This window comes from Schistocerca cancellata, chromosome 5, assembly GCF_023864275.1.
Source record: "Schistocerca cancellata isolate TAMUIC-IGC-003103 chromosome 5, iqSchCanc2.1, whole genome shotgun sequence".
Taxonomy (NCBI): domain Eukaryota; kingdom Metazoa; phylum Arthropoda; class Insecta; order Orthoptera; family Acrididae; genus Schistocerca; species Schistocerca cancellata.
The window spans coordinates 128,386,915-128,411,642 of NC_064630.1; the positions used below are offsets into that span (position 1 = coordinate 128,386,915).

The following is a 24,728-nucleotide window of genomic DNA, read 5'->3' on the forward strand; positions in this document are numbered from 1 at the left end:
ATAGCGAGAAACTTAACAAAACTCATGATCACGAAATAGACCAAGTTAAGGACTTCTGCTACTTTTTAAGTAAAGTATCATATTACAGATTTTGCGAGAAGGACATAAAAAGCAGACTAGCACAGCAAATAGGTCATTCTGACCAAAAGAATTCTACAAGTATCCATCATAGGCCTTAATTAGAGAAAGGAAATTCTTGTATTGCTCGTTTGTAGGACATCATTGTACTACAGTGAATCATGGACAATGGGAAAACCGGAACAGAAGAGTATCGAAATATTTCAGATGTAATGCTACAGAAGAATGTATAAAATTGGGTGGATTGAAAAGTGAGGAATGAGGATGTTATCCGCAGAATCGACCAAGAAAGCAACATATGGAAAACAATGACAAGAAGAAGGGACAGGATGATAGGGTATCTGTTAAGACATTAGGAAATAACTTCCACGCGACTAGAGGGAGCTGCAAAAAGTGAAATCTACGGAGTAAAATAGATTGGAATACATTAAAAAAATTAAGGATGTTGAGTGCAAGAGCCGCTCTGAGATGAAGAGATTGGCACAGCAGAGAAATTGATGGTTGGCTCTATCAAACCAATCAGAAAGAAAAAAAAATTATCAATGCCTCAAATTCTGGAAAGGGATGTGCACCAGCTTGCTTGTCGCTTACGTCTTCTGTCCTTCACACTAATTTTCTGTCAAATCATTAAATTTGCCTCAGTATTCCGAATCTACTTCACAACTTTCAACCAACCTTACACACAAGTACGCTCTGCATCCCGTTGCTATGCCACTTCAGTATACTTTCATAGTCATGTGTCCACTATATAGGCGAGCGCGCGCTTATGTAGACCCATTTTGCTACACTTCTTAAACATCAAGCCTATTGAGCAATCCTGCTAGAATTCTTGCGCCACAACTTCTTCTCCACTCTATAAATTAGTTCCTATAAAAGTATAACCATCTCAGCCTATTTTCTTCCAATATGTTACGTCATTTCCAACAATCCATCATAAGGATAGTTGTTACTTTCTATGGTCCAGTTCTAGTGCAGTTTCTCGACCAGTTTTTCTTCGACTGATATCACTAGCGGTCATAAACGGTATCCATATCACATTAATGTGACCACTGTCTACGTTCAACGTCAACATGCAATAACGACTCACAGAAGGCCGGTGACAACACTGCCAATGGAGGGTACACAGGGTGGTCCATTGACCGTGACCGGGCCAAATACCTCACGAAATATGCGTCAAACGAAAAACCTACAAAGAATGAAACTTGTCTAGCTTGAAGGGGGAAACCAGATGGCGCTATGGTTGGCCCACTAGATGGCGCTACCGTAGGTCAAACTGATATCAACTACGTTTTTTGAAATAGGAACCCCCATTTTTTTACATATTCGTGTAGTACGTAAAGAAATATGAATCTTTTAGTCGGACCACTTTTTTCGCTTTGTGATAGATGGCGCTGTAATAGTCACAAACATACGGCTCACTATTTTAGACGAAGAGTAGTTAACAGGTAGATTTTTTAAATTAAAATACAGAACGTAGGTACGTTTGAACATTTTATTTCGGCTGTCCAATGTGATACATGTACCTTTGTGAACTTATCATTTCTGATAACGCATGCTATTACTGCGTGATTACCTGTAAAAACCACATTAATGCAATAAACGATCAAAATGATGTCTGTCAACCTCCATGCATTTGGCAATACGTGTAACGACATTATCTCAACAGCGAGTAGTTCGCCTTCCGTAATGTTCTCACATGCACTGACAATGCGCTGACGCATGTTGTCAGGCGTTGTCATTGGATCACGATAGCAAATATCCTTCAACTTTCCCCACAGAAAGAAATCCGGGGACGTCAGATCCGGTGAACGTGCGGGCCATGGTATGGTGCTTCGACGACCAATCTACCTGTCATGAAATATGCTATTTAACCGCACGCGAGCTATGTGCCAGACATCCATTATGTTTGAAGTACATCGCCATCCTGTAATGCAGTGAAATATCTTGTAGTAACATCGGTAGAACATTACGTAGGATTTCAGCATACATTGCACCATTTAGATTGCCATCGATAAAATGGGGGCCAATTGTCCTTCCTCCCATAATGCCGCACCATACATTAACCCGCCAAGGTCGCCGATGTTCCACTTGTCGCAGCCATCGTGGATTTTGCGTTGCCCAACAGTGCACATTGTGCCGGTTTACGTTACCGCTGTTGGTGAATGACGCTTCGTCGCTAAATAGAAATCGTTCCGAAAATTTGCAATCGTCCCGTAATTTCTCTTGTGCCCAGTGGCAGAACTGTACACGACGTTCAAAGTCGTCTCCATGCAATTTCTGGTGCATAGAAATATGGTACGGGTGCATTCGATGATGATGTAGCGTTCGCAACACTGACGTTTTTCTGATTCCCGATTCTCGCGCAATTTGTCTGCTACTGATGTGCGGATTAACCGCTACAGCAGCTACAACACCTACTTGGCCATCATCATTTGTTGCAGGTCGTGGTTGACGTTTCACATCCGGCTGAACACTTCCTGTTTCCTTACATAACGTAACTATCCGGAGAACGATCCGGATACTTGGATGATGTCGCCTAGGATACCGAAAAGCATATATAGCACACGTCCGTTGGGTATTTTGATCACAATAGCCGTACATCAACACGATATCGACCTTTTCCGCAATTGGTAAACGGTCCATTTTAACACGGGTAATGTATCACGAAGCAAATGCCGTCCGCACTGGCGGAATGTTACGTGGTACCACGTACTTATACGTTTGAGAATATTACAGCGCCATCTATCACAAAGAGAAAAAAGTGGTCCAACTAAAACATTCCTATTTCTTTACGCACTACACGAATATGTAATAAAAATGGGGGTTCCTATCTTTAAAAAAAACGCAGTTGATATCCGTTTGACGTATGACAGCGCCATCTAGCGGGCCAACCATAGCGCCATCTGCTTTCCCCCTTGAAACTAGACGAGTTTCGTTCTTTCTAGTTTTTTCGTTTGATGCTTATTTCGTAGGATATTTGGCCCGGTCACTATCAATGGACCACCCTGTATAAAACATGTCGGCTCGAAGCGGGAAAAAGTGTTGTTGTAATGCGGAAACGGATCGATTTATCTGTCTAAATGGACGTGACCATTGGCTTCTGGCCAAGGGTAGAAGCATTTGGGAAACGGCTAATTCTGTAAACTGTTCGCGTGCCGTCGTGGTTAAAGTATGCCAAGGATAGCAAAACGGCGCTATCCAAAATTGACGCCGACAGAACTGTCGTCCAATACGGGCCATAGGAGTCAGGGGTGAAAGAAGACTGCGGAGATCTGTATGGGCGAACAGAAGTGCAACTGTTGATCAGCTGATCACTAAATGAACAAAGGGGCTACCATCGAATCTTCTCAACGACCGTTTAGCGAAAGTTACTGCGTATGAGGGCCTCTGCATCAGGTACCTTTTCATGCACCCATGTTGACTGTTGTTCATACGCGACGGAGGGTGGAATTTGCACGCCAGTACCGTAGGCAGACTTCCACTGAGCGGCGATAGGTGGCCTTTTCCGACGCACCATGTTTTTATGCTTCATCGGACGTAAAACTTGTGAAAGCAAACACCTTTCAACAATCGCCAGCAGGGTAAGGGCCAAAGGAGGGAGCGTTGTGGCTTAGGCACTGTTCTCGTGGCGTTCCCTTAGTGATCTCCTCATTCTGGAAGACGCAGTGGGTCATCACAAGATGCATCTATCCTTGGCGATGACGTCCACCTCTACATGCAGATTGTTTTTTCTCGACAAGATGGCATCTATCTGCAGGACACCGCAACGTGAGACACAGCTCACGGTACGTGCTGTCCCTGGCGCTGGATTCTGATTGCCTCCACATCCCTGTCGGCACTTTCCAGACCTTATTGACTCTTTTCCTGCACGTCTCTCAGCAGTTCGCACTTCAAAATTTGGTTATTCAGGCTTTTGACAGGTGGTCCCGATACTATGACTGGACACTGTAAGTAGCACCAGAATGAACAGAAACCAAACAACAGCCAATAAGGTTGCAATATTGATTGGATAACTGTTATTAATAACAGTCCACCATTTTTGTTAACACATAAATTTCAAGTAATCGTATTGTAACTCATATTGTCTTAGATTTATAAAAATTTCTTCATGCAGGGGTCACTAGCAGCCCAAACACAGTTGAAAGAGCAAATGACACACAATTTTTTCCATGTCTGTAGTATCACTTTAAGACTCGTTAGACATTACTGCAGCTACTTTCATTAGAATGAAAACCAATAGACTACTTACATTGGCTATGGCGACGAATGCGGTGGCACTGATGGTGACCATGTCCATGAGGAACTGTCCCAGAATGATTGGCCCCAGCAGGGAGCTCAGGTGCTGCACGCAACTGCAAGAACATATGTCGGCGTTGAGGAATTTCTGTTGAAGTGATGAGTTAGGTTTTGGATAGAAAAGGAATTAAAGTGGTTCAGATGGCTCTGCGCACTGTGGGACTTAACATCTGAGGTCATCAGTGTCCTAGAACTTAGAACTACTTAAACCTAAGTAACCTAAGTACATCACACACATCCGTGCCCGAGGCAGGATTCGAACCTGTGACCGTGGCAGTCGCGCGTTTCCGGACTGAAGCGCGTAGAACCGCTTGGCCTCCGCGGACGACGAAAAGGAATCAAAAATGTTCCTGTAATAATGGTGACATTCCATTACAAACTAAACTTTACTGGTGCACCGAAGGATCTTCGTACATGCTTTGAGATTAGAGAGGATAAGACTTTGCGACGTTTTTAATGGGGTTTTGACATTCTACAACAGCCTGTCTAAATCAGGGATGAGCAAACGAGACATTGCCGGCGCTGATACTCGCTGTTGGCCACATCACCTGCTCACGATCCCTCCGTCCCCCTTACCGATTCTGACAGCCAGGAGTTACCCCAAAACTGTTCCAGCACCGTTCTTTACAAGTTGACACTCTCAGAGTATCACGGCCTCTAGACCTGTGTCGATAGCATTGCCTATGTTAACGTCTCGTTTCTAGTAATACGGTAGAATTAGTGAGAATAAAATGGATGCGGAAGGATTAACATCTCAGAAATAAAATTTATTGACTCCTAATGCTTCATCCCATAGTTAGGAGAAGATTTTTTTTTTCACAAAGCGGCCCTCAGTGTTGATTTCACTCACACTCACACTCACTGGTCATACCGGACTCGAGAATCCATTACCACAGCAACGCATTTTTGTCATCTGTTCCTGTCTTGGGCTATTTGCTTCCATTTACCTTCAATACCTAGGCTCCTCAAATCAGCCTTCACATTGTCCCCCCATCTACACCTCGGTCTCCCCACAGGACGTTTTCCCTCTAAGTGTCCTACCAGTACTCTGCGTGCTGACCTGCCCTCATCCATTCGAGCTACGTGACCCGCCCATCGCTGCCTACGTGATTTAATAATACTGATTATGTTAGGGCTTGAATAGATTTCGTGAACCTCTTCGTTATGCAGTTTCCGCCACTCTCCGCTAATGTCATCCCTTTTTGCTCCGAAAATATTCCTCAAAATTTTGTTTTCAAGTACTCGAAACGGCTATTCATTTTGCACAGTGAGAGACCAAGTCTCACACCCATACAGCATAACTGGTAGAATAATAGTTTTGTATAGTATAATCTTTAAATTCCTAGACAATATCCGTGATGAAAGTAATCTATTCAGTGAGATGTAGCACGCATTTCCCGCCCGTAATCTCTTCTTCAGTTCGGATTCGATCTCATTTCTCGAAGTGATGTCCACGCCTAGATACTTAAATGCGTTCACTTTTTCAAACTGCATGTCTCCAACTCTTAACATTTCCTGATCTACTGCTATTGGCATTCTACTAGTAACCAGGTATTTAGTACTGTCTTTACTTATTCTTAGACCTACATCTTCACTAGTCTTGATTAACGCATTCGCAGTGTCGATTTAGAATATAAAATTATCGTTGTTTACCAGCTGTTTCATGAGAAGTTATTCGTCAATTTAATTAAAATCGAAAGCCGAAATTAAAGAGCTAAGACGGGAAACACAGAGAGGGGAGATGGGTGATTTTTTCCACCGTGTACAAACTCTAGGGATTGATCGGTCTAATAAACTTATGTCCGGAAATAGGTTTCCATGCTAGAGAATATTTATTCAATCATACTTTGTAACAGAGACTGCCGTCGGATACCCACTATACCGCCGGCCGGTGCGGCCGTGCGGTTCTAAGCACGTCAGTTTGGAACCGCGTGACCGCTACGGTCGCAGGTTCGAATCCTGCCTCGGGCATGGATGTGTGTGATGTCCTTAGGTTAGTTAGGTTTACGTAGTTCTAAGTTCTAGGGGACTGATGACCTCAGTAGTTAAGTCCCATAGTGCTCAGAGCCATTTGAACCCACTATACCATGCAGCCACAGTTACAATATGCATGGTTTCCTCCTAGAGGGTGGTGCTTTTCCTCATACGTCATGTGCTAGCGCTCTCTGCTGCCATTCTAATTGGTTATTTTCTGTAGTTACGTTGTAGTGGGTGTGATACAGTGTTGTACACAATGGTTCCGTATTCCAATCGAGAGCTTGCGTACATGATGTTTACTTACGTAAAGACAAATGGCAACACGCGGCGGGCAGAAAAGTTGTATCAGGACACCTGTCCTCCCCGACAGCAACCGCAGCATACCAAGTTTGCAACAGTGTTGCGCCGTTTGTCTGAAACACGGTCGTTTCAGGAAGCAGGAAAACATTTAGGATGTACCAGGAATGTTTGGACACCAGACTCGGAGTGAAATGTGGTTAACACTGTGGTAGGCGAGCGCCGTGTCTGTACCAGGCAATTCGCCCGCCAGTACCGGATAAGCCAGACGACCGTGACAACTGTTACTATCCTCCCCACTTACAGCATATGAAGGGCTTACTAGCGACAGATTTTCCACATAGGGAGCAGTTTTGTCACTGGTGTTCTTCACCAGGCAACCACGATTCTGGGATCTGTGTCATCCATCCTATTCAGAGATGAAGCACCCTTAACACAGAGTGGTATCTTCAACTTTCATAACGGTCATGTATGTGATGTTATGCAGAACCCTCATGTAATCGTGACAGCGAATCATCAGCTTCGATGCAACCAGAATGCGTTGGCCGGGATAAACGGCAACCTTATTTTAGGACCAGTCTTCATGCCACGTCGCCTAACAGCCAGAACTATCAGCGTTTCTTGTTGGTGACATTGCCTCCCTGCTAGAAGAAGTGCCATTGATGATTCGAAGGGTTATGTGGTTATATTGCGAATACATAGAAAGAAGGATCCTTTATTGTATGATTATATGATAGCAGAACAAACACTGGTAGCAGTTACTTCTGTAAAATAGCTGGGAGTATGCGTGCGGAATGATTTGAAGTGGAATGATCATATAGAATTAATTGTTGGTAAGGCGGGTACCAGGTTGAGATTCATTGGGAGAGTCCTTAGAAAATGTAGTCCATCAACAAAGGAGGTGGGTTACAAAACACTCGTTCGACCTATACTTGAGTATTGCGCATCAGTGTGGTATCCGTACCAGATCGGGTTGACGGAGGAGATAGAGAAGATCCAAAGAAGAGCGGCGCGTTTCGTCACAGGGTTATTTGGTAACCGTGATAGCGTTACGGAGATGTTTAACAAACTCAAGTGGCAGACTCTGCAAGAGAGGCGCTCTGCATCGCGGTGTAGCTTGCTCGCCAGGTTTCGAGAGGGTGCGTTTCTGGATGAGGTATCGAATATATTGCTTCACCCTACTTATACTTCCCGAGGAGATCACGGATGTAAAATTAGAGAGATTAGAGCGCGCACGGAGGCTTTCAGACAGTCGTTCTTCCCGCGAACCATACGCGACTGGAACAGGAAAGGGAGGTAATGACAGTGGCACGTAAAGTGCCCTCCGCCACACACCGTTGGGTGGCTTGCGGAGTATAAATGTAGATGTAGATACATGATGGTGCTCCAGCCCAGTCCGTCGTTAACGTCCGGACGCATAAAAAATGGTTCTAATGGCTCTGAGCACTATGGGACTTAACTTCTGAGGTCATCAGTCCCCTATAACTTAGAACTAATTAAGGGGCTCCGGAAAGGCTCAAAATCATGAAAAGTTCAAATTTTACTTTTTTGCGTTTTCTGAATCTGCAGACTATTACCTTTTAATAGATATATAATTTATTCAATTCCGAAGACTACAACTATTTTTAAATTTTTTTTTTTTAAATCTGTTCTACATGGGCGTGACCCACTGTGGCGCTGTTAAACTGCTGTCAAATGGTGTTATTATTAACGTCCGTGTTCATCAGGTACATAATGGAGGTGATAAAACCTATTTTCAGAGACTTAGCAGCACCTGAACTGTTGAAAAAGTGTATTCACGGAAAAACTCAAAACTCCAATGAAAGTGTAAATAGTGTTATATGGTCGAGAATCCCCAAGATTGTATTTGTTGGATTAGAAACACTTCACTGTGGTGTGTATGAGGGCTGTTGCGACTTTCAATGATGGCAACATTGTAAGGTGCAAGGTATTTAGAAATATGGGAATGAAGATAGGTTCTAACATGGTACGAGCGATGCTTGCTTTAGACAAGGAACGCCTTCGGGCTGCAGACAGGGCTGTAAAGAGTCTATAAATACAAGCAAGAGTAAACAGGAGGAGGAACAAGAGGAAGCTGGAGGAGGAGTTTGCAGAGGATGAAGATAATCCATCCTATGGACCTGGAATGCACTAAAAAGTTAATCCAATCTTTGTCGCTCGATTCCCAAAACTTTTATTTTCTCATACTAATTACATGTTTTCTAAGGATCTTCCTAACATATTTGTTTCAAACTTTCAGTAAATGTTACACAGTACCTTCTGCATAATTTAACACAGCCTTTTTCCAAAAAACTGTATATTTTTGAATGTATAAATAAAAAATTGCAAAAAAATGTTGTGAATTTTCATTACAATTGAAAAAAATCATCTTTAATAACGGAACAAAATTTTTGTAAAATCCCTGTGTTAAGTTGTAGCCCATATTCCAATAAATAATCTGTAAAAAGTTCAACTTCCTACCTCAAATACTTTGTGAGGAAAGATGTAATTTATAAGCGTTATTTTAACATTGCAAGTATAGGGCGTTCCGGAGCCCCTTAAACCTAACTAACCTAAGGACATCACACACATCCATGCCCGAGTCAGGATTCGAACCTGCGACCGGAGCGGTCGCGCGGTTCCAGACTGTAGCGCCTAGAACCGATCGGCCACCCCGGCCGGCCCGGACGCATCACAACCGTGTCTTCCCTTGTTGATGGATCGGACGAGAGGATCCAGTTGCCTGGCCTGCTCGTTCACCGGATATCAACCCGTGCCATTTCTCGTTATGGGGCCATCTCAAAAGTATCGTGAATGCAGAGCTCATTCCAGACATGGAGACACTCGAGCCGCGTATTCATTCTCCCTTTGACGCTGTTCGGTAGCAACTTGGCCGACTGGACATGTGAGACAAAACACGTTAGGGCCCCTACACGCATGCATTGACGCACATGGAAACCATTTTCAACACCTACTGTAACTGTGGCTGCATAGTACAGCGCGTATTATGCTAAGGCAACATGTCGACACTGTAGAGATTGTTAAGTTACAACAGCTATGTGAGGCGAGAATTATCCAGTTTGAAAACACCCCCTGGAATGCTGTTCCTGAATGACAACACAACAGGTCGAATCACCATATTCACGTACAAATTTGCAGTCAGGGGGCGTTGGATAGCCACGAGAGTGCTCCCGCTGTCAAACGAAATCGCACCGCATACCATACCTCCAAGTGTAGGTGCTGTGTGTCCAGCACGCAGACAGGTTGGTTGCAGCAACTGGCCTCCTCCTAACCAACACATGGCCACCACTGGCATCTAGGTAGGACCGGCTATCATTAGAAAACATATCTTCACCCTTCTCTCTAGCAAGCTCTACCTGGATACCACTGAAGTCGTGACTGGCGGCCAGGTGAGATCATTGGAAGGCACGCTACAGAGCGTCTGACTTGGAGATGTCTTTGACGTAACCGATTTGTGACTGTTCGTTGCGACACTGTGATGCCAACTGCTGCTCAGATTGCTGCTGCAGATACAGTACGGTGCACTAGAACCATATGCCGAACTCAGTGGTCTTCCCTCAGGGTAGTGCGAAGTGGCCATCCGGAGCCCGGTCATCTTACGACCGTACATTCTTGTGACCACCGTCACCAGCTATTACGTACAGTGTCTAGATTCCGGACAAGTCTTTCTGGAGTGTCGCAGAAGGAACATCCAGCTTCTCGTAGCCATATTACACGATGTCTTTTAAACTCAGTGAGCTGCTGGTAAGAACGTCTTTGTATCCTTTGAAGCGTTCTTGAGTAACATCAACTCAACATGTGCAAACATGTGCAACGTCAAAGCTAACTAACGTTCATGACCATTAGAACGTGTATTTGAAGCAAACCGCCGTGCGGTTCTAGGCACTGCAGTCCGGAACCGCGTGACTGCTACGGTCGCAGGTTCGAATCCTGCCTCGGGCATGGATGTGTGTGATGTCCTTAGGTTAGTTAGGTTTAAGTAGTTCTAAGTTCTAGGGGACTGATAACCACAGCAGTTAAGTCCCATAGTGCTCAGAGCCATTTGAACCATTTTTTTAGAAACACGACTACCAATTTTCGTTTATGTAGCGCAACTCCTTCATGTTCTTGAATTTTTTTTTTTTTTTTTTTTTTTGGATCAGTGCAGTTTGACTCATCATTGATATTCCTCTTTTCACAAACAAAAAAAATAGTGAAAATTATGACTGGACAATCTTTCACTGAGGGGACAAAAGTAATGGAATAGCGACATGCGCATATGCGGATGGCGGCAGTATCACGAACACAAGGAATGAAAGGGCAATGCATTAGCAGAGCTGTCATTTGTACTAAGTAGATTCATGTGGAGACGGTTCCATAGTGATTATGGATGCACGAAGGGAATTAACAGACTTTGAAAATGGAATGGTAATTGGAGTTAGACGCTTGAAACATTCCATTTCGGAAATCGGTAGGGAGTTCATTATTTCGAGGTCGACAGTGTCAAGAGTGATCCGTGAATACTAAACTTTCAGGCATTACTTCTCACCACTGACAACGCAATGGCTGGAGTCATTCACTTAACGACCGAGAGCGGCGACATTTGCGTAGAGTTTTCGGTGCTGACGAACAAATAACACTGCGTGAATTAACCGCAGAAATCAGTGTGGGACTTTGGACGAACGTATGCGTTAGTACAGTGCAGCGATATTTGGCTTTAATGGGGTATGACAGCAGACCACAGACACAGTGCCTTTGCTAACACCACGACATCGCCTGCAGCGCCTCTCATCGGCTTGTGACAATTTTTGTTGGATCCCAGATTACTGGAAAACCGTGGGCTCATCAACTGAGTCCCGATTTCGGTTGGCAAGGGCTGATGGCGTAGACCCCACGAAGCCATGGGCCTAAGTGATCAACAAGGAACCGTGCAAGCTGGTGGTGGTTCTATAATGGTGTGAGCTGTGTTTACATACAATGGATGAGCACTCTGGTCCAACTGAAACGATCATTGACTGGAAATAATTATCTTCCGTTGCTTGAAAATTATTTGCAGCCGAACGAAGACTGAACTTCTATTGATGACAATGAGCCATGTCATCTGGCCACAATTCTTCATGAGTGGTTGGAAAAACATTCTGGCTAATTTGAACGAACAATTTGACCACCCAGATCGGCCGACGTGATTCCCATACAATATTAACGGGACATAATGAGATATCAGTTCGTGCACAAAGTCCTGAATATTTCTGCACTGGTGTTTCAACGACTTGTTTAGTCCACGCTAAGTCGAGTTGCTGCACTAATCCGGGCGAAAAGACGTCTGACACTACAGTAGGAGATACCCACGACTTTTCACACCTCAGTGTAGTTTCACGGGTACAAATTGTAAGTAGGCTGTTTATGTTTTCTTTCTGTAAGTAGGCTGTTTATGTTTTCTTATTGGTAACGTTACGTAGCGCTCTATATGAAAATCACTGGCTGTGCTGTGTGCAGTCTGTGGCTAGTTTGCATTGTTGTCTGCCACTGTAGTGTTGCGCAGCGGCAGCTGGATGTGAACAGCGCGTAGCGTTGCGCAGTTGGAGGTGAGCCGCCAGCAGTGGTGGATGTGGGGAGAGAGATGGCGGAGTTTTGAAATTTGTTATACTGGATATTATGAACTGCTATATATATTATGACTATTAAGGTAAATACATTGTTTGTTCTCTATTAAAATCTTTCATTTGCTAACTATCCCTATCAGTAGTTAGTGACTTCCATAGTCTGAATCTTTTATTTAGCTGGCAGTAGTGGTGCTCGCTGTATTGCAGTAGTTCGAGTAACGAAGATTTTTGGCGAGGTAAGTGATTTGTGAAAGGTACAGGTTAATGTTAGTCAGGGCCATTCCTTTGTACGGATTTCTGAAAGTCAGATTGCGTTGCGCTAAAACATATTGTGTGTCAGTTTAAGCACAGTCGTGTATAATTTTTCTAAGGGGACGTTCCATATGTCGACCCTTAGCCGAGGATACCTCACTGGAATCTTCTGATTTTTTCTTGTAGTTTGTGTAATTAGTGTAGATTTTGTTTATTGCTAGCGCGTAATTATAGAGAGAATCTCCTTTGTAGTTGCAGCCTTTCATTGTTGTACAGTAAAACAGTTGTGGCATGCATGTAGATTTGCACCAAGTATTTCGCAGCTACGCTTGCAATTAACTAGATATTATTTTCAGTGCTATGTTAATGTGTTCCCCTATTTTTGCTCTTCAAATTGTGTTTTTCTGTGTTGTCGTGTGAAATATTGTGACAATAATGGCGTGTGAAAAACGTAACACTAGGCTCCAAAGTAAACTGAGAAATGACAGTGAAGACGAAAGCAGTGTGTTAACGCCACCATGTAATGAATTAACTAATATTCAAAGTAGTAATTTGGTAACTGTGCACAGGGAAATGGAGCGGGCGTCAAATAATGGTGTAGACAGTGAAACAGGTAGTAAACAGGGAAGCATTATCGATCGATCGGTCGGCAACAGCTCGCTCAGGAATTGGGAATGACAGAACACAATATTGCAAATACTGTAGACTCAGGTTTTGGGTTCTCACCGTTTTCTCAAATGAGTCAAGACACATTTTCCGCTTGTCAAAATGTGAATGTTGCCGGTGCAAATTCACTGCCGAAAAGCACTGAGGAACATGTTTCAGACACCAGAGCATTGTTATTACAATTAATGCAACAAATGGGACAAAAGCTTCAAAAGTTAGACACAATGGAACAAAATCAGAGACAAACACAGCAACAGTTAGACACAATGGAACAACACCAGAGACAAACACAGCAACAGTTACACACAATGGAACAAAATCAGAGACAAACACAGCAAAAGCTTCAAAAGTTAGACTCATTGGAACAAACTCTCGAACAAACACGTGAAGATTAACTGCTGAGTTACATAACATTGAATCGAAATGCCAGAAAGTCTGTAATGACGTAAAAACACAAATTTGTGAGCATTTCCAACCTATTTTTTCGCGTCATGAAAATGCATTACAGAATCATGAAGCAGCCATAAAAGAACTGCAAACTATTGTTCATGAAAATCACAACACCTTGCAAGCTAAAATTGACTCAGTTGCATCTACCGATTCGGTTACGCAACTTGCAAAAACTCAAGAAAACTTAAAGGACACAGTAGATACGATTTCAACACAAATGGACACTCTGAAACTTGGTTCAGAAAAACACACTGAGGAAATAAGTACACTATCGGAGAAAGTAGCCGAACTTTCGGATCAGTTCACTAACTTATCTGCAAAGGTAGATGATGATCTGAATGACACAAGACCTGTAGCCTTCACTGACACAGAAGAGTATGAACAAATTAGAAAATTCAAACAAAATCAAAATCAAATCAATACACAGTACAAAAGAGAAATCCGGGAAGTACAAGATCAGTTGACGCAGGTAATACAAGAATTACGTATTTCAGAGGACACTCGCGCTCCAATACGGGAAGAGGGACATAGAAATACGGAACAGCCACAAAATAATAACTCAGGGCACTTCGGTAATTATGAAAGAAACTGGCAAGGTACACCGAATTTTGAGATGGAACCGCCGACACGACGTAACAATGACCGATATGCTACTCGCCGACACGATTATTTTGACTATAAGCTGTTCATTACTACACGTAAATTCAAAACGTTTAAGAATTCTGCCAACGACATTCATCCACAAGCGTGGCTCCATCAATTCTCTCATTGTTTTCCTCCCAACTGGTCACTGGAGCACAGGCTAGAATTTATGTGTGGCTACTTGGAGAATGAACCAGCTGTAAGAATGCGATCGGTCATTCACGATTGTCACAGTGAAGGAGAATTTTACCATGCATTCCTCTCAGCATATTGGTCACAAGCTACACAAGACCGAGTAAAACATAGCATCATGATGATGAAACACTTTGAACAATCTGAATTTTCCAGCCTTGTCAAATATTTTGAAGACATGTTGCATAAGAATCAATATCTTTCAAACCCATACAGCCCTTCAGAACTCATCCGCATTTGCTTAATGAAATTGCCTGAACATTTAAGAAATATTATTTTGGCAGGGCGTTGCAAAGACGACATTGAAGCTTTTCAGGGACTCCTACAAGAATTACAAATTGACACAGACAGTCACGGGATGCGAAAACAGGAAAACAATCACTACAAGTCACATCCGTCACAATTCCGTAACGACAGAAACGATAACTGGCCACGAAAAGCCTATTCTTACAACGTAAATCGTGACCAAAACAGACACCACCCGTATGACAACCACTGGCAGAGTAATAGTTACAGAGAAAGATCGCATTTCCATAGTAATGAATATGACAGAGACAATCATAGAAACAGACAATTTGGCAACCAGAACTATTATTATCACGGGAGACAGAATAACTTCAGACGCAACGGTCCACTGTGCAGTGATAATTCAGGGAGAAATTCTCCACCACTTAACCGACAAGAAAGAAACTATGGAATCTACCGACATGACGACAGACGATATAATCATAACGACAGACCTTAATTTCATCAGAACTGGCAGGATTCTAACAGAGCTGGGCCCTCTCGTCACGGTGAATTTGTAGAAGTTAGGCCTCCTAATCCCAGTAACGATGCGCGCCAACAAAGAAACAGACAATGACTCACACCGCAGGCAGCCACTTGCGCCCGCTGGCTCAGGGAAAAATAACATTGACGCTAACCTTGAGCAAAATTCCAGTATTCTTTACGGACGAATACCGCATGATAATTGCATTCAAGTTGAAACTCTGCGTACTGAGAAGAGCAAAGGGTTACACCACATCTCAAATGTAAAACCGTTTATTGAAAGATAATCAGCTTTTTAACTTTGTCTTTGCCATAAAACGTTTCACTTCACATTACTAGTATGCTTTAGAAACTGTTACCATGCAACAGTGTTTGGAATTAAATATCCAGTCAAGAACCAAGAGAACTTATTTAAACAGAAATTACTAATGCATTGTTATAGTGAACAGATGACGCAGTGTTGTTGTTTGTACATTCTTGCTTGTTAGTTGCACAATCGCGTAACGACTATAAGGCTCACATACTTGGAACATATACCGGCACTGCTAATGAGATTTTCATGCAACATTTTGGTTTGCTTGAGAGTGGATTCTGGATTTGAGGTGCTTTCTGTGAAATGCCAGATGACACAGTGGTTGGTTTGTGTGACAGCTACACGATTTTATCACGACGCTGCTAACGAGTGATAATTTACAATGTTGCTTTTGCGGTGTATCTGTTTTATATCCGCACAGTTTTTCTGTATTATTCTGGAAAGTAAAACATGTTTTAGTAGTAACTTTTGTGGTATAGCTAGAAGGAGACAGCCTTTTCTGTAGCACAACAATACGTTACAGCACGGTACTTTCATCATCACAACAATAAGCGTAATAACTAAGATATCTCTACGCAAAGCATTTCACTTTTGTTTATCATGAGGTAAGTACATTGGCTTCTGCAGAACTTAGCTTTCAGAGGAAAATAACTACGACACTTCCACAGAGATTATCTTACAACAAGATGCACATTTAGCGCTACAGGACATGCATTTCAGTGATTAATTTTGTACTAAAACATTTATTTTTAAAGATTTTTGAATTACAAAGAAAGTTTTCTGTGATACATTTCATTCCATTGTTGTAATCTGTAACACCTGAGGGTATAATTACAATAATGCTCAGGGGGGTACATGCCTACTTTGTGTACCATGTGTTTGGCAAGCACAAGGAGCCCTAGCTAATATGGTATTTGCTTATACAACTTTACACATCGGTACCATATTTCTCTAACACACAAATTACACAGCTATCTGATCATTTAACTGAGAGATAAACATTTTTTTCTACTATGTCAGTGACACATGTTTACACAATTACACAGTTGGATAACTTCACACTTACGACATTGTATTTTGTCTGTACTGTATGAACTGCTCGTATTTTTTCGGAACCATTGTGATACCATGAGAGCTTTGAATGATGTATTTGGTATGAGATCATGATTTTTAAAGTATGTTTGAGGTAGATGACACTACTGAAATGAGCAGAGAATTTTCTGTAGGTTTTGAAATTATTGCAGAAAGCTACGACGTTTTTGACATTTAACTGAGGTGTTATGATGTTATTATTACGATGACTATGTGTATTATGCTGTTGAGGTATGTTTATGATCAATAAGCTTATGCTATGTATTTATTATGAGGAAATATTGAAGAAGTGTCGACGAATATGTATATGTGTAATAAGGTAAGGAACAAGGAGTAGTGGTTAGGGACTCTGATTTATGAAAAGGATGTTGGAAACCAAGAAACGTACTTTAAGAGTTATGAAATGTGTGTGTATATGCGTGAATGTATCACAATGCCGGCGAAAATTTTTTGGACACTGTTATATTTATAGGATTTTGTTTCTACACATTTGCAACGTAAATTCTCGACCTGTGAAATTTTTATATGAGACTGTCACTGTAGCAGAAACTGCTGTCGTAAATATTTCGGTAAGAAAGGTAAGTGACCATGAAGTAATGCGTTGTGAGCAGCCAGGTGTGCCAACCGCCTGGAGAAAAAGCCATTAGGGTGTGCCTTTCCAGAGGCACAGGTAAAAAAAAAAGGGAGGCCCTTATCCTCGCTATTGACATTCCTTTGTAGAAAGCATCCCAAATATGACAAGCTCAAACTTGAAAACATATGATTACACTGTGGAGCTCTTAATTTATGATTTACTGAAATGCCTAATGAAATGACGAGAAATATTTTATGTCTATACACCTGATTATGACTACTGTCTTTCTAGTTGAGAGAAATGCCATATGGCTTGCTTTATGTATTTATTTATTCATTTTGTTTAATATCTGGTTTCCAGCTGTGTTGCAGCATTAGTTTTATAAAATAAACTTAGATGCATTTGCTAATGTGAACGCTTTCTGTCAACAGATCTATTAAATAATTATTGTATAATCCACATTCTTCGAAAAAGGAGCTCTTGGAATGGAAAGAACAATAAGAAGGGACTGATAACAATAACTGCATATATAATTTTCTTTTCAAGTACTTGGTAATTTTTTGTAGAATTAGTTTTTGTGGTGCACCACTTTAATTACATAGACATTAAGATGTGAATATACATTTCCCTTATCTGCATTGTTGTCTTTAGTGTAATATTTTTTTTTGCTTGAGCTATGTCATGTTTAGATATAAGTTGCTGCTGCTGTTTGCCAGGCATAGTGCTACTAAATTTCACTTTGTATTACTCTATTAAGCTAGTTTTACTACTGATTTATTTTTCTTGTTGCTGCACATTGGCTCATACTAGTTGTAATGTTGCATTGCTTGGTAATTTAGATTTACTGTAGCTTGCTTTGCAATTTTCCATTTTTTTTGTCATTGCTGTTTGTGTTAATTGTTTTGTGCTACTGCATTGCCTCGTCCCTTAGTTTAGCATCTGAGTTCAGTAGATTTAAGTTAGCTTAAGAGGGGGTAGCCTATAAGAGAATGAGTTGCGATGAATTTGAAGAAATGCACTGAGAGGTTATACGAGAAAAATACAGAAAGCATGCTTCGATAGGATTTTTTTGGTGGAAGCAAAGGTTGAAATAAGACGAACGATCTATGGAATGAAGTTTTGGGTTGGACTGCAGTACCAAATGTTGCACTGAAAACAAACCCTGTCCTTTCCTTGTGTTATCCCACTATGTGTTTATGTACCCTTGTTTATTTGTCTTTTTCCTGTCTTTATGTGTTTAGCTAATGAGAGCTATGTTGTAGAATTTTTCTGATAATATGTTATTTTCTTTGTAAAGATGTTTAGACATTATTTATTCTGTTTTGTTTTAATGCTCATGTATGAAGTTGATGTTTCAATAATTATTCTGATCTTTTATGTATTTACTTATGTCATAATTCCTATAACACTGATGTATATGTTTATTTCTATTCTGTTGTAAAGCCTGTACTACAAATGTTATCTGTATTGTTATGTTCTTTAGTGATGTATTTTGTACCTTTGTAATTGTATTCTTATGTTATAAAATTGTAATTGATACCAGTTCATCATATTATTAACTTGTTAGTTACGTTTCACTGCACACTTTTCTGTTGGTCATAGTATATGAACAATATGTGATAAGTTGGGACTGTTAGTGTTTGCACGTGTGTTAATAATTCAGCAAGGGACTGGATAACAGCACTGCTGGTTCTAAGGACAATTCCAAAAACTTTGTGAGTGCACAAGTGGTGATTATGGACTTGCTATATTAACTGCAAGACTCTTCAATGGTGATTGTGCACCCGCACAGTCACAACAGATGGCTGCTGGCCATCTCTACAAGGACTACAGTGGGTCTGCATCTCTGATGACCCACCAATACCACAATCTCTACCAGGACTACAGTGGGCCTGTCCACAATTTCTACAAGGACTGCAGTGGGTCTGCACCTCTGGTGGCCCACCAATACCATACTCTCTACCAGGACTACAGTGGGTCTGCTCTGTGATGACCTACCTACCAATCTTCTTCAAAACGTCGAATGACTCTGCTGTGGGTTTGCTCTGTTGTGGCCCATTACCTGTCAACATGTCAAGAGTCAGCACTGTCTTTCCGTTGGAAGGACAACACTACTTCTTCAAGACTGCATGGAAATCCACTACTTCCGTGTGCATTTTCTTTTACTGCTCTGACTTTGAGAAAAACACTGCAATTTCACAGTGATGAACAATCTGGACTGTCTTTATGGACTGTGAGAAAATTTTAGCTTTTGACTAACATTGTATAAATCAGTGTGTGCATTGAATATCTTTGTTATTGTAATTATGAAAAATGTTTTCAAATCATTATTGGCCACTGTTCAAAATAATTTGTAAAATTTTTTGTGGGGAGCATGGGGGCTATGTAAGTAGGCTGTTTATGTTTTCTTTATGTAAGTAGGCTGTTTATGTTTTCTTATTGGCAACGTTACGTAGCGCTCTATATGAAAATCACTGGCTGTGCTGTGTGCAGTCTGTGGCTAGTTTGCATTGTTGTCTGCCATTGTAGTGTTGCGCAGCGGCAGCTGGATGTGAACAGCGCGTAGCGTTGCGCAGTTGGAGGTGAGCCGCCAGCAGTGGTGGATGTGGGGAGAGAGATGGCGGAGTTTTGAAATTTGTTATACTGGATATTATGAACTGCTATATATATTATGACTATTAAGGTAAATACATTGTTTGTTCTCTATTAAAATCTTTCATTTGCTAACTATCCCTATCAGTAGTTAGTGACTTCCGTAGTTTGAATCTTTTATTTAGCTGGCAGTAGTGGCGCTCGCTGTATTGCAGTAGTTCGAGTAACGAAGATTTTTGGCGAGGTAAGTGATTTGTGAAAGGTACAGGTTAATGTTAGTCAGGGCCATTCCTTTGTAGGGATTTCTGAAGGTCAGATTGCGTTGCGCTAAAAAATATTGTGTGTCAGTTTAAGCACAGTCGTGTATAATTTTTCTAAGGGTATGTTTCAGAATGTCTTACAGAATCTACCAGAACATATTAAATATTTGATAAGCGGTATGATAGGCTGTAAGTCTGAATTAGAGAATTTCTTTTGGGCTCCTCCTTTCAATCCGTTGAAGAGCATCTTGATAAAATTCTAGTGCTTTAAATTTTTTTATAATCAGTGTTAATACTGTTGTACAACTATAGATGTTTTTTGCTCGTGTATCATGTCATTTCTGGAAACCCAGAATCTACTCTGTAGGAATCAACATGGATTCCGGAAACAGCGATCGTATGAGACCCAACTCGCTTTATTTGTTCATGAGACCCAGACAATATTAGATTCAGGCTCCCAGGTAGATGCCATTTTCCTTGACTTCCGGAAGGCGTTCGATACAGTTCCGCACTGTCGCCTGATAAACGAAGTAAGAGCCTACGGAATATCAGACCAGCTGTGTGGCTGGATTAAAGAGTTTTTAGAAAACAGAACATAACATGTTGTTCTTAATGGGGAGACGTCTACAGACGTTAAAGTAACCTCTGACGTGCCACAGGGGAGTGTTATGGGACCATTGCTTTTCACAATATGTATAAATGACTTAGTAGATAGTGTCAGAAGTTCCATGCGGTTTTCGCGGATGATGCTGTAGTATACAGAGAAGTTGCAGAATTAGAAAAAGGCAGCGAAATGCAAGAAGATCTGCAGCGGTTAGGCACTTGGTGCAGGGAGTGGCAACTGACCCTCATCATAGACAAATGTAATGTATTGCGAATACATAGAAAGAAGGATCCTTTATTGTATGATTATATGATAGCGGAACAAACACTGGTAGCAGTTACTTCTGTAAAATATCTGGGAATATGCGTACGGAACGATTTGAAGTGGCTTGATCATATAAAATTAATTGTTGGTAAGGCGGGTGCCAGGTTGAGATTCATTGGGAGAGCCCTTAGAAAATGTAGTCCATCAACAAAGGAGGTGGCTTACAAAACACTCGTTCGACTACTTGAGTATTGCTCATCAGTGTGGGATCCATACCAGGTCGAGTTGCCAGAGGAGATAGAGGAGGTCCAAAGAAGAGCGGCGCGTTTCGTCACAGGGTAATTTGGTAAGCGTAATAGCGTTGCCGACATGTTTAGCAAACTCAAGTGGCAGACTCTGCAAGAGAGGCGCTGTGCATCGCGGTGTAGCTTGCTGTCCAAGGTTTAAAGAGGGTGCGTTTCTGGATGAGGTATCGAATATATTACTTCCTCCTACTTATACCTCCCGAGGAGATCACGAATGTAAAATTAGAGAGATTCGAGCGCGCACGGAGGCCATCCGGCAGTCGTTCTTCCCGCGAACCATACGCGACTGGAACAGGAAAGGGAGGTAATGACAGTGGCACGTAAAGTGCCCTCCGCCACACACCGTTGGGTGGCTTGCGGAGTATAAATGTAGATGTACCGTAATACAATAATATTTCGCGATGATGAGTCATTCCATAGTATAAACGTTTTCAGTGCGTCGCATCTTGCGGCTCTCAAATATTGAAGAAAATAGTTCTTTAAATTGCTTCTTTGCCTTCTTCCTGCAAAGGATCCGTGAAATATTAGCAAACGAATGCAATTCATGTTACCCTTGCCCATTTCAAATATTGAAATTATGAATGTGGATGAACTGCTTTCCATAAAAACGAAAGAATCTGAAAGACGTGCATCTACCGTGCACTTCTTTCACTTATTTACGATTTATGATATTGTAGTCATATTATTATCATTACTAATACGGCAATGGCCTGCTGTTCTGCTGATTTTTTTTCAGTATGACAGCATAATGAAACTGGAGAGAGGATTGGAGCAAGCTACTTTTATTTTATTTCCTATTGAGCAGTCTCCATCAGCTAGCCTTGTTGGCTTTCCTTTTCCCGCGCTGAACTTTTGACTTGGAAGCATGGGCCGGTAGTTTGAACGACTTGGAGAAGCCAAAGTAGTCCTTCTTCTTATTCTTCTACGTGGATGTACCAACCTGAAGCTCAGTTTCTCCTGCACGTTTGGCTCTGTAGAGAGGCCTCCCTGACTAAATTCTATCCAATCACGAATCATTCCGCAAAGTCAGGAATGTCTGCTTGAACGGCAGCTAGGTCGGCGACAGATCCGTACCTCCTGATTGGCCGGCGAAAAATGCGCCAATTCCCACCCCCACAAGGCCCGGCTCCGCTGGAGCAACGGCCGGTAGGCGGTTAGCAGTCGTGAGGAGTCGGTGGCGAGATCCAGAAGAAGACGATTGCAAGCTGGTAAGCATGCGCGCTCTTCCTAGGTTCAGAAGTTGATTGAGTCGCGAATGCATATTAAAGTGTTGTGTGATCTTTAATTTCGGGAGGATTTGCGCCTCATTACTTTTATTTCGTCCTCATTTTGCTATTTTGTTTTTGGATTTGGCGCCAGAGGCCTGGTCGGTTGCAGTAAGCAAAACATACGTGGGACTCTCAGTCACCACTATCGGTATGATTCAACCACCCTCGTACCTACTTCGCCTTCAGAGAATCTCTTTCTTTCTGCAACACTCCGCGATATTAGTGAACATTTCATAACGCCCTTTGCGTGTTAGGTTTCCCTTCTTTGTCGCCCACGTGTGAACACGTGGCGAGTAGTTCTGCACACGATATCTAAATTGAATCAGAAGTAACATGGCCCGCGTTTCTTGTTATTCATATTCGTAAATCAGGGTGTTGCAGAATGAGTTTTATGAATTTTATTAGTTTACAAACGGAAGGCCGCTTTAATAACGTGCATCCACAAGTATTTCATAGTTTGCCCTTTCAATATATTTACGTATTAGCTGTTGGATCCCGACTCTTACCTTTCACTAATTATTAGAGTAAATTCTTTTCTGAATGGTCAGCTCCCACCTTTCCTTGTCCATTTCGAACGCTAGTATTGTGGGTGACTGCTGAATTTAGGCCATATCCCCCTACGCCCCTCAGTCTTGTATTAACGTCCATAGGTAAAAGATATGTATACTCAATAATTATACTTCGTTTGCACAAGTGTAATTTCGATTTCTAATAAAATGTGGAGCTTTTAATCCGACATTCAAAAAAAAAAAAGGTTCAAATGGCTCTGACCACTATGGGACTTACCTTCTAGGTCATCAGTCCGCTAGAACTTAGAACTACTTAAACCTAACTAACCTAAGGACGTCACACACATCCATGAACGAGGCAGGATTCGAAACTGCGACCGTAGCGGTCGCGCGGCTCCAGCCTGTAGCGCCTAGAACCGCTCGGCCACCTAGGCCGGTTCCGACATTCAATGAAAAGTGTTAACCCCATTTATAGAGAGATCAAGGAAATGCTAGCATTGCAAGGCTCCCTACTGTAAGTGCTCCTTTCAAGATGATAAAATTGATTGTAAATCCAATGAGTAGTTTTTGTTTGATCGTGGTGGGTATTTTTTTATGCAGTCAGATAGACGATCCTTGCGTCAGTACCTGATCCATTCTGATGCGCCGACGACCCTTGTCTGTGGTAATCCGTATGAAATTCAACCCCAGTCCTCCGTTCTAGGTAAGGGAAAGTCGCACTGATAGGGCAGTTGTGAGCAAAATCCACGTTATGCGGTGAAAGGGTAGCCCCCGCCATTCCCAATCCCTTTTAATGGGCAAGACACCTCTTTTAAATCTTCAGAGGTTGAGGAAATGTATCCTACTTAATGCCTAAAGTGATAAATAACTCGATGTACAGACGTGAGAGATCGAAGCCGAGACAGAACGACTTTTTTAAGCCATCATACGAGCTCGAATCTCCTTAATTTCATCTTAATGGTTTTCCGACAAGATATGCGTAGAAGGGTGCAACGTGCTGACTGATAAACGAACGTCCCAGGAATTTTAGCAGTAATTTGCCGCAGGAATTATGTGAGTATTTTCGCGACTTCGAACTTACTAAACTGACTAGTGGCAGAACATACTGTTTTTTTCGGATATTCTGTGTTGCCTCTATTAATACTACCTGGTAATAACTCTAGATTGACAAGCGATAATGAAGTGTCGGGCGAAGGACGTTTGCGTAAACTTCCTCTGTCTTAAATGGATTACGGTTCCTGAGGATTTATCCAATGAATCTCAGTACGGCACCTACCTTTCCTTCGATTAGTTTTATGTGGTCGTTTTGTTCTAACTCACCCCTAAGCATACTCCCAGCTATTTGATGGACTGACAGTGATTTTTTTTTTTAGCAGTCGCGTAATCAAACAATAACAGCTGTTTATGCCCACTATATAACATTTGTTTGTGTTGTGCTTATTCCCACTTGCTCAACAAAGCATCTACTGCGTGAAGGTCTTCTCTATACAGGGTGTTACTAAAAGGTACGGCCAAACTTTCAGGAAAAATTCCTCACACACAAATAAAGGAAAGATGTTATGTGGACATGTGTCCAGAAAAGCTAAATTTCCATGTTAGAGCTCATTTTAGGTTCGTCAGTATGTATTGTACTTCCTCGATTAACTGCCAGTTGGCCCAATTGAAGGAAGGTAATGTTGACTTCGGTGCTTGTGTTGACATGCGACTCATTGCTCTACAGTACTAG

General features: G+C 41.8%; 1 protein-coding gene across 1 annotated transcript in view; it reads right to left on the minus strand.

Moving 5' to 3' along the window:
- The window catches only part of LOC126188393 (odorant receptor 82a-like), a 139,463-nt gene that overhangs the window by 55,130 nt on the left and 59,605 nt on the right, over positions 1–24,728 (minus strand). Inside the window, exon 5 of the mRNA XM_049929994.1 lies at positions 4,328–4,430. Within this exon, the coding sequence (XP_049785951.1) occupies positions 4,328–4,430 (103 nt within the window). The remainder of the gene's footprint in view (positions 1–4,327; positions 4,431–24,728) is intronic.